This window comes from Malus domestica, chromosome 02 (assembly GCF_042453785.1).
Source record: "Malus domestica chromosome 02, GDT2T_hap1".
Lineage (NCBI taxonomy): Eukaryota > Viridiplantae > Streptophyta > Magnoliopsida > Rosales > Rosaceae > Malus > Malus domestica.
Genome location: NC_091662.1, coordinates 6,171,243 through 6,182,600, shown reverse-complemented (window position 1 = coordinate 6,182,600; position 11,358 = coordinate 6,171,243). Strand labels below are relative to the sequence as shown.

General features: G+C 40.5%; 2 protein-coding genes across 3 annotated transcripts; one reads left to right on the top strand and one right to left on the bottom strand.

Moving 5' to 3' along the window:
• Positions 1 to 971: 971 nt before the first annotated feature.
• LOC103453259 (BTB/POZ domain and ankyrin repeat-containing protein NPR1) lies at positions 972 to 4,584 on the top strand. Its single transcript, XM_008392806.4, has 4 exons — positions 972 to 1,634; positions 2,094 to 2,862; positions 2,971 to 3,159; positions 3,369 to 4,584. Exons 1-4 carry the CDS (start codon positions 1,095 to 1,097, stop codon positions 3,641 to 3,643), a joined length of 1,773 nt encoding a protein of 590 aa, XP_008391028.2. The 5' UTR covers positions 972 to 1,094; the 3' UTR covers positions 3,644 to 4,584.
• A 1,980-nt stretch (positions 4,585 to 6,564) lies between these two features.
• On the bottom strand, positions 6,565 to 9,016 carry LOC103450545 (heat stress transcription factor A-2-like). Of its 2 annotated transcripts, XM_008389921.4 has the most exons (3): positions 8,178 to 9,016; positions 6,806 to 7,660; positions 6,565 to 6,717 (listed from the first exon to the last, which is right to left on the bottom strand). In XM_008389921.4, exons 1-2 carry the CDS (start codon positions 8,793 to 8,795, stop codon positions 6,824 to 6,826), a joined length of 1,455 nt encoding a protein of 484 aa, XP_008388143.2. In that variant the 5' UTR covers positions 8,796 to 9,016; the 3' UTR covers positions 6,565 to 6,717; positions 6,806 to 6,823. The 2 variants fall into 2 exon arrangements, with proteins under 2 accessions (XP_008388143.2, XP_008388138.2); XM_008389916.4 differs by having other exon boundaries at positions 6,565 to 7,660.
• Between the last annotated feature and the right edge of the window lie 2,342 nt (positions 9,017 to 11,358).

The window sequence follows — 11,358 nt, the reverse complement described above, 5'->3', positions numbered from 1 at the left end:
TGCGATCACGGTTAAGCCACGTTAACATTTTATATTGATTTTTTTACAGAGATAATAAGACAAAAAGCAATAGTAATATAAAATGTTGACGTGACTTAACCGTGACCGCACAAATAGGAGATGATGAGAATGTATGAGAAGTAGGAGGGCAGAGAAGTCAGGTCCAAAAAACATCGGCACGACTCACGAGTATGTGGAAGTTCAGAAACAAAAGCCTTTAAAGAGAAGGAAGCGCAAATTATAGGAAAAGGGTCATCCTCGGATTTTTTTTTCTGGAGATCTCGAGAATCATGTAATTATATTCGTTTATCGTACATTATGCGATCAAAATAATTTTTAAATTTTAAATTAAATATAAATATTACTTAACGAAAACCGATCGCACGATATACGATGAACAAACATGATTACACGATCTCCGAGATCCTCATAAAAAGGATCCGGCGAGGATCCTTTTCCCAAATTATAAACCAGCAAAGCCTGCAGAACGGTGGTCATGACGATCGTCCGAAGACTCCGACACCACGAATGATGCCATGCATGATGCCATCGGTGACATAAAACCAAAACCCTGAAGGGCGAAATTGGCGTTTTTATCCGGATTTCCATGCCCTCATGCAACAGCAAATTCGACTTCAAAGTCAAGAAACTTATCTGTATAGGGATGGACGATGATTGAAGCTGGTCGAGAACGGCAACACGGCGAGTTATTAATTTGAAATACTGTACACGGTAAGCACATTCTTCTCATCCGTCGCAGTCCCAACGCAATACAACTTTTTTGCATCCTTCAACTTGGACTTGTGTGTTGTGACCGATCACAATTTACGTATGGACAAACAAGAAATTGTTAATTGTTAATTGTTACCAAATTTTAAAAAAGTGAACTTTGATCAGCAATTTTTTGCGTAATTGGGTTTTTGTTTTCAATGATCGTCACCCATGTTCACTGTTCACAGCTGATGCTGATGTTGATCATCTCTCTCCTCTGACTTCAAAACTCGTGTATTTAAACAATTCCGATTCGACCTGATCAATCCAACAACTCACTAACTCCATCACCCGACTCAGTTCTCGTCTTCCCAACAGTGAACATGGGTGACGATCACTTCGTTAGCAACAGCCACTCCAACAGCAGCAACATCTCCTGCATTCCAGTACCCCACAACCGTCCCCCTCCCGACATCTCCGCCCTTGCTCGCCTCTCCGACAACCTAGAATCGATTGTCGACTCCACAGACTTTGACTACTTCCCCGATGCCAAGATCGTCGTCAACGCCGGCCGGGAAGTTCCCGTCCACCGCTGTGTTCTGTCTGCGAGGAGCGAGTTTTTCAAGAACGTGTTCTCGGCGAAGGACAGGGGATCATCAGCAGCGGCGTCGTCGTCGTCGGTTGCGGCTCCTCGGTTTGAATTGAAGGAGCTCGCCAAGGAATACGACGTCGGACTGGACGCGCTTCTCGCCGTTTTGGGGTATTTGTACAGCGGGAAGCTCAGGTCGCTGCCCAAAGGCGTTTGCGTCTGCGTGGACGACGCTTGCGCGCATGTCGCTTGCCGGCCGGTGGTTGATTTCATGGTGGAGGTTCTGTATGCTTCTGCAACTTTTCAAATCTCTGAATTGGTCTCTCTTTATCAGGTAAAAACTTCACTACAACGTGTTAGTACAATCTTTGTTAAGAGACATACTTTGTCGGACTGTGAATTTGAACTAGTTACTAGTCCGATAGAAAGTCGAGGTTCACAGGCCATAGAAATACGTTACGTGACATGTTGTCATACTATTAGTTTGAACTATATTAATTAATAACTAGTCCAACTAATACTATACTCATTTCATGATTAATTAACGACTCAGATTCACAGTCTGACAACATAAACATGTGTTCACTGATAATTTGGTGGATGAACATTTGGATACTTTTTAGTGTTTATATACGTACATAATAGTGAATGAAGTTTAAATTGTTAACTAAGGTCGAAATTTACAATCTGACAACGTAAACATATTATATACGTGTGTATAATAGTGAATGACGTTTATCAGCTTTTGGAAACTTTGTTGTTAGTTTGTTTTGTATTGATCATTAATTTTCAGAGGCATCTGCTAGATATTCTTGAGAAAGTTGCCATAGATGACATAATGGTGGTTCTGTACGTCGCCAACATGTGCGGCAAAGCTTGCGAGAGATTGGCGGGGAGGTGCGTTGAGATGATAGTGAAGTCCGATGCCGACGTTGTAACTCTTGAAAAAGCCCTGCCACAACACTCCGTGAAGCAGATCATTGATTCCCGGCTGGCGCTCGGCTTGGACAGGCCTCAACAGTTCAACTCTAGTGCTAGTACTAGTCATTTCCCAGATAAACACACCAAGAGGATACACAGGGCTTTGGATTCGGATGATGTCGAGTTGGTGCGAATGCTGCTGAAAGAAGGGAATACCAATCTCGACGACGCATTTGTGCTGCACTACGCTGTCGCGTACTGCAATGCAAAGACCACAACGGAGCTGCTTGATCTTGGAATTGCAGATGTTAATCGTAGGAATCCGAGGGGGTACACTGTGCTGCATGTTGCGGCGATGAGGAAGGAGCCTAAGATCATTGTGTCCCTTCTCACGAAGGGTGCTTGCCCTTCGGATCTTACGCTGGATGGGAGGAAAGCTGTGCAGATCACTAAGCGGCTTACCAGGGCTGCGGATTTTTTTAAGTCTAATGACGAGGGAAAGTCTTCTTCCAATGATCGCTTGTGCATAGAGATTTTGGAGCAAGCGGAAAGAAGGGATCCGTTGCTTGGAGAAGCCTCGCTTTCGCTTGCTATGGCCGGCGATGATCTGCGCATGAAACTTTTGTACCTTGAGAATAGAGGTAGTTTTCGCTTGCTGTGAGTGTTGGTTTGCTCTTCTTTTTAACTTGCATTAGATTGCATTTGCTTATGAAATTTGACTGCGTTGTTGATTGATTGTTTCTTATCAGTTGGACTTGCAAGATATCTGTTCCCCATGGAAGCCAAGGTTGTAATGGATATCACCCAAATCGATGGCGATGCTTCTGAGTTTCCGAAGGATCTGGCCAGCTCTCAGAGGATGACGGTGGACTTAAACGAGGCACCCTTCAAAATCAAGGAAGAGCACCTTAGCCGTCTACAAGCTCTATCTCGAGCTGGTAAAATCTTGTTTCACAACACAAAATTTTTCCAATCGCTTCTTTACTCTGTTTGATACGATGCTATTCTAAATTACTGTAATCTATGGGGAGGTGATTCGAACTGGCATAACCCACATCCGCTACCTTTTCCGTAATTTTAGCTTTCGAGTTTCAGGCATTGAAAATTTTCATTGCTTTGCCAACACGTTATCTGTTTCTATGAACAGTGGAAATAGGGAAACGCTTCTTTCCCCGTTGCTCGGAACTACTGAATAACATCATGGACGGCGTTGACATATCACAGATTCAATACACCGGGAACGACACGCCAGAATTACGGCTCACGAAGAAACGAAGGTACATGGAACTCCAGGAAGTACTAAGCCAGGCATTCGACAAGGACAAGGCGGAGTTCGATCGGTCTGGAATATCTTCTTCGTCGTCGTCCACATCGACAGGCGTGGTGAGGTCTAATGGTGGTACGATCACCATCAAGAAATAAGACAGTTTCTGCCAGACCTGAGGCAGAATGTGATAGAATCTAGAGAGAGAGAACATTGGCACCCAAAAATCTTAAGAGAGGTATACTCTGGTGGTTTGTGAAAAAGAGATTCCCATGGAGAACAATGTTGGGCCGTAGGTAGTCTATTGATGAGATATATAGCTGTGGCAAATGCATCAACCCAAAACTCATGAGGAACTTTAGAGGCTACAAGAAGAGTTCGTGCTATTTCAACCATGTGGCGATGCTTTCTTTCAGCACATCCGTTTTGTTCCGGAGTATGGGGACAACTAAGTTGATGAATAATGCCATTATCCCTTAAGAATTTGGAAAACTGAGTACTTAGAAACTCTCCACCAGATCAGAGTAACAATTTTACTGCACAACAGATTCTCAACCATAGACTTGAAATGAGTAAAGACCAAGAAAGCTTCAGATTTATGTGTAAGTGGAAATAACCAACAATACTTTGTATAATCATCAACAAAGATGATGTAATATCGAAAGCCATATACAGAAACTGTTGGTGAAGGTCCCCATATGTCTGTGTGTATAAGCTCTAGAAGTCTACTTGTAGAACAAGAAACATAACTGAATGGCAATTTTGAACATTTGCCCATTGCACAGTTGAAACACAAAGATTTATTTATACCAGTAGAAAACGAAAAACCACAGGAAGATGCAACCTTATTGAGTATCCTAGAAGAATGATGACTAAGTCTTTGATGCCATATATCCTGAGATGCTTTGGATGAAGCTGCAAACACATGTTGATTGGCAGCAATGGAAGTTTGAACCGGATAAAAGCCTTCTTGCACATGTCCGTTAAAAAGCACCTTCTCCGTAGAAAGATCATTCACAGTAAAGTGAAAAGGATATAGATGTATTGAGCAATTGTTATCAAGAATGAATTTGTTGGCAGATAACAAATCTTGCTTGAGAGCAGGAACATGTAAAACATTCTTGAGATTAAAACAGTGAGAATAAGTAGATACATTATAGGAACCAAGATGAAGTATAGGCAAACCTTTGCCATCTCCAATGTATACTTGTTCAGGACCAGTGTCACATTCCGGATTTTGCAGCTTTGCATAGGAGTTGGTCATGTGTGAGGATGCACCAGAATCAAGCAACCATGAATGCTGAGGAGTAGAGTTATTAGCACAGAATGCAGAATGAGAGGATGCGCCAAAGGTAGGATTCAACCGTTGAGGGCATTCAATAGCTTCATGATCAAATTGCTTGTAGATTTAACAAGTGATTCTTCGCCCAGAATTAGCATAGCCGGAATTGTTGAATCGAGAATTACGATTGGTATTATACCTCTGATTATTGGAGCGATTGAAACCGGTGCGCTGATTGTTTTTTATGAAATTTCCACGATTTTGAAAATTTCTAGGGTTTGAAAAATTACGATCAGAACCACGACCTGAAGGAGGAGTGGAGGTAGAGAAATGTTGAGCAATGTAGGCCTGAGACATTGGCGGTTCAGAAGGTAGAGGCAAAATTCCAGTGGAAGTGTGGAATGCCTGAATTGGTGCATATGTGAATTTCTTGCGATTTTCAATCTGGATTTCTTTGCTCAGTAAAAGACCATGAATCTCATTAATAGTTGTGGATCCAATGCGAAATTGAATCGCATCAACAAAGGAATCAAACTCAGGAGGCAGTCCGTGAAGAATCATAGAGATCAACTCAGAATCATCAATCGGAGCTCCAGCACTGGCTAAAGCATCAACAATTTCTTCGATTCACTGAAGATACGAAGCGGCAGAAGCATCACCTTTGGTTATAGAACGAAGCCGAGATCAGAGTTCATGGATGTGAGACTGTGACGTCGTCGCGAGTCTTGATTTGAGTTTAGCCCAGAGTTCTCGAGACGAAGACACTCCAACAGTATAAGGAATCAAAGAGTCGGAGAGAGTTGAATTTATCCAAATCAAAATATTCTGATCATTTTCATACCAATTGACAAAAGCCGGATTAAGCGTTGAGGTACGATTTCCAGAAGAATCACACAAATATTTGGACGGAGCCACCTGAGATCCATCAATTATGCCGGTGAGATTGTACCGCCGGAAGATCATAGCAAATAGAACGCTCCAGGTAGGGTAATTAGTAGTAGTGAGTTTAATCGACACCATAGAACCAATGTTCTGAATCGTAATGGATGATGGAGAGGAAGCAACAGAGGAATTAGCCGGAGAAACAATATCAAGGGAAGGAGATGAAGAGTTTGCCATGGAGAAACAATGGCGGTTAGGGTTTGTGCAAAGAGGCGGTGGCGAAAAGGCAGTGCAGAAGTGGTTAGGATCGGGAGAGTCGGTAGACAAATGGCGATGAAACCATGATAGAATCTAGAGAGAGAGAAATGTAGAGAGGGAAGTAAAAATATAAATGTGATTGTATTTCCCTTTGCTATAAGATTACACTTGATGCTTATATATACATTTATGAAAGAACTACTAAACTAACTAAAATAACAGAAAGTTCTAGCTAAGTTTTATCTCTTGCAATACTACCCTTATTAGAATGTTCATAGGAAAGCTTCTCGTAGCGATGATTTCGTGCTTGTTTTCTGTTCGATTTAGATCATATTTCTGTGTTAGATCATGTTCCTTTGTTAATATCGTAATCATGTTCTTGGTTAGTATGAGATGAATTTTGTAGCAATGGCTATGTCCCGAGTTGCATTTCCGTCTCTGAACTCTAATAATAGTTATCCTCCTCCAATTTGACCCCGATCCCACCCTTGGTCACGGGCATATATCAATTGTGTCCCGAAGATGAGACCAGTTCCAAAAAATACTTGGCTCTTTACACGTAAGAAGTCAAACCAAAATGCGATTTGCGTTACCCTTTGATTTACAATTAAAAGAGGAATGTAAGTAGCTAAGCAGTGTTCATTTCCGGACATCTCATACGAACAGAATGAACATATTTATATCATACAGAGTTTACGTTCTTAACCAAGCTGTGCAATATCAGTACACCGGAGAGAAATATTTACAACACTTACAAGATAAAGGAGTTCTTGATTCACCTGTGGTTGCATCTTCATTCTCCGATTCCTACTGTAGAAGCGAAAAACCCCGAAGCAGATTATATTCATCCGCAGTCACAGCACAAACACAATTACATTGAAGAGAAGATAGATTCTACCTGTGAAATTCAAGGCATTCAGCCAATGCAGCCAGCTTGCTCCACCAAGGAGTTACTCGCATATGCACTCCAATCGCACGGCTCGGCAATCAAATCCTCCAATTCTTGGTAAAAACTGGAGTCGTTCAGTGCACATTCATCATTGGAAACTATATTTTCTTCCAGAAATTTATCGGACATGTCATCATAAGCAGAGGGCATATCCTCCGAGCTGCTTGTTCCGGCCATGACACGAGGATTTAGATCTTGACCTGCATTACATGATTTATCAACCATGGGAGATGATAACGGGGTTCCATTTTGTTGGGAAGCGATTGCCTCTGAGATTTGTTCAGCAAGTGCAGTTTGCATAGGCACCGGTTCTTCCTGAACTTGGTTTCTACAATCAAAACTGAGGCTGTCATTTATCCACTCATCAAAGCTTTCAATGCCTTGGGCCGGAGGCAATCTCCTTCTCTTGCCTAGATCACCACCGTCCAGCTCTCTCTTTATCATTCTCTTCTGCATTAGCTGCTGCACAGAGATGGGATTCACAGCGGTTTTGGTGAGGAAAAAGAGCATCCTTTGCTGCTTACACAAAGAACTATGAATTCGTTGTTGAAACGCAGTTAGTTGATGCTGTGAGTACTTTTGCTGTTGTCTGAGATTCAAGATTTCCAATCTCAAAAAGTCCTGGTCTTTCTTTAGGGACTCAATTTCGGCTTCCAACCCGGGTTTGGGGGAATCGGCAGAGACCATATTCGGCTTCTTGTTGTATCTGCGCCTTCTCTTGATGTTCTTCAGCAAGTGCCTCTTCCCTCCCTGAAACCTTTCATTTGCAAACTCCCACCTGTCCGGATCAACCTTTCTGAACCCCTAAAGACATAATATTCAACAAAATCCATCAAAAACTCAAAGATTATGAAAACTTAATCATAAAAAATTAAGCTGACAAAAATTATATAAGCATTCAAACAAAGGGTTACAAATTAGATGAAGAAAAATGGACATGCAACAAACAAATCACAGAGGAAAAATTCACAATTTTGCAAAAATACTAGCCGAATGAACATTTTTGCTTTATTCAGACGATATTCTAAACTATTTTAATATACAAGATTCAAACTTGAGTGCAAGAGTATGCGTCAGACGCGCTCCCTGACCAGTTGACCTAAACTCGGGTTTAACTACCCAAATGAAAATTAAAATCAGAAACATGCGTACAATTTGAAGTGAATCCAACTCCTCTTTTTCCTTCGTATATTAGTAAAAGTCAAGTAATTAAACAACAACAACAAAGCCTTTTCCCACAAAGCCTTTTTCCTTCGTATATTAGTAAAAGTCAAGTAATTAAAAAAAAAAAAAAACTTGAAGAAAAAGATGGAAAATTTACATAAGTGTTGAGCTGGCGGATGAAGCTTGAGAAATTGTTGTGCTTGAAGTGTTTGGGCAGCAGAGTCCTGGAGAATTCGTACAAGTCCCAAACAATGAAGCTCTGCTGAGCATCACTCCACGAAACGATCGAATCGGTTTCCGGGTCGTCCACCATCTGAAACGTCTTGTTCAAGAACGGTGGTGGGCCCGCCTCGCGCAAACCCTCCATGGGTTTAGGCAGCTCCATGGAAGAAGACGAAGAAAGCGACCCAAAATCACCACCGCCACCGCCGCCGTTGATGGTCTTGCAATGATCTCCACCCTCTAAGTCATTATCCACAACCACAACATCTACAGTTTCTTCTTTCACCTTTAGCAATTCGGCCGCTGGGTTTGGCGGAGCGGTGGAGGAAGAGGAAGAGAATGACCGGTCAAAGTTTCTGCCTTCGGAAAAAGTCACCGCCTTATCCTCTTTTTTCAGTTCAGTCACTTCTTCTTTGGCTCGATCAAGCTCGTTCTCAGCTTCTTCTAGATTTTTGCTGGGTTCTGTCAACTGTGTTTTGGACGGAAATGGCAGGGAAGGCCTCCCACCGCCGTCTCCCCCGCCAGAACCGCCACCAACGTCAGGATCCACCATTTTTCTTTTGAATAAGAAACAGGGTATTTTGCAAGTCTGGAAAAATGGCGTTTAGTGAAAAATTGCAGAGATTTATAACGGAAACAGAGAAAATGATGTACCAAGGATCCAAGAGGCAGAGATTTCTGTTTATTTTGGGGTTTTTTTCTTCTTTAAATTTTTGGATTTTAATTGAATTTGCCTCTTCACCCCTTCTGGTTTTTTCAGTAGGTGTAGGTGTGAGTGTGAGTGTGAGCGTGTGTGTTCATATACGAAACTGCTGGAGTATTGCCACGTTTCTGCACTTTTTCCATTTTCCCTCTACTTTCTAGAAACTTCCTCATTACTCCAACTTTTTTATTTTCTTGTGATCACAAAACTTTGAATAAAAAAATTTAAGATTATTAAGAAATTTTAAAATGATAGAAATTGAAATGACGGAATTTTATTTTTTATAATTTGTGAATTTTTTTTGTTTGGTTAATCTAAAAAAACAATGGAGTTGAATACGAAATTTGTTATTTTTAAGCTCTCAATCATAGAAATTGGGAAATGACACATATTTACATGAAATTTAAACTTGGAAATTGAAGGTCCAAAATTCCAAATTCTTTTTCCACATGGAAATTCTAAATTTCTATATTTATGAATCCAAATAAGGGAATTGGTGTATGTCAATTTATAAATTCTGACTTTTATCTAAATTTCAAGTTTATTTCCCTCATCCAAACATAGTGTAACTTTTGCTAGTAAAAGTGATAACATTAATAAGTTAAATAGTTAGTTGTTAAAAAGAAAGAAATCAGTACGAATTGAACCTGCCCACTATGTGTAGGCATGATTATTTTTCGATATTGTGGTGAAGCGTCATCCGCCACAGAACCATAATTCTAAAACTGGATATGGAGTGTTGAATCACTTATGCCCATTTCGCCCACTTATATAGAATGAGTTCGCCATTATTGTGTTCTCTTAGTCTAATAGTGCATTGTATGTGAAAAAAAAAAATTACACATGATAATGCATTATTGGATCAAGACGTTACGTAATGATGAACTCATTTCATGTAAGCTGTTTTTTAATTTATGAGGGGACCTCTTAATCCAAGTACTAAGTGTGAGATTTGATCATTGATTTAAATTGGAGTCTCTGAACATCTGAGCACAAGAGTTGAAACTTAAGGATAGGGATCATCTCTAGATCATTTCCTCCTAATCCACCAAGTTCAGAGATATAGGCCATTAAAATTTAATCAAACAGCTAAAATTATTATAACTTTTAAAGTGAGCCCCTATTTGTAGCTGTTAGATCAAATTTTAATGGTCAAGATCCCCTAACTTTGTGGATTAGGAGGAAGGGATCCTCCGGGTCCCCTTCCGAAACTTAAAACTCAAGTCTCTAAACAGATTGGAAACAATTCTTATGCATATCAACGGGTGGAGCTTAGAAAGGATCACGGTAACACTGAGATCAGTTGCACACAATGTATTTTGTTGTTCGCTTGCCAATATTGCACCATGAGGAAGAGATTTTTGGTGGGCTTATCGACTAACCCAACCTCCACATGGGTTGAATTTTGGATTGTGTTGGGTTGAAGTATTATTAAATCGGTTGAAATCAACCTCTCTGAATGACAATAATTAAACGAACATGTATATTAAATAGATTTATACATTAAATTTAGTAACTTTTAAATGCACTTGTTTATTAATGTTTGACTAAATGGTGAAACTTGATATAACATCAAAATCAAATTATTTAAGGCTAATTTGACGTGAGTATTGATTATTTGTCTGTCATACTATGAGTTCATTTGAAAACGCTTTTTAAATGATTGAAAAACTTTTGGTGAAACTGATTTTGGATTCCAAAAGCACTTCAAATGCTTTTTGGAAGAAGGACTAGATATGTGCTCTTGCAGGTGTTGGAATTTTTTTATTTAGATTGATGGGCTCGGGGGGTCTAACTCTAATGACACCGATATTGTCTCTAACTTTACCACCTGCCCAATTCGTCAGGTGTGGGGTTTTACCACAAAAGACCTTGGTATTAGTTAGAGTGGGGTAATCATATTTAAAGTCATTGCTTTTCTTTACCCCCACCAATGTGGGACTGCTAACACGCCCCCTCACGTGTAATTCCATTTAGTGGTTTGCACGTGGAGATCCACACATCTGTAATTAAAACTCAGAGGTTGGCTTCAATGGAGTCCAAACTTGTTTTCAATCTTTTTCAGGAAGTGACTTTTAAGAACTCAGAGGCCGACTGTATGTTAAGAGTCCAAACTTGTTTCTAAGCCCACACTTTGTGGTGACAAGCTCGTTGGCTTGCACGGGTCTATAACCGTGGGCTCTGATACTATGTTGAAATTTTTTTTAGATCGACGGGCCCGGGGGACCCTACTCTAACGACACCGATACTATCCCCAACTTTACCACTCTCCCAATCCGTCAGGTGTGAGGTTTTATCACGAAAGATCTCGGTATTAGTTAGAGTGGAGTAATCATATTTAAAGTCATTGCTTTTCTTTAACCCCACTGATGTGGGATTGCTAACAGCATGAAGCTTTTTCAAGATTCACTTG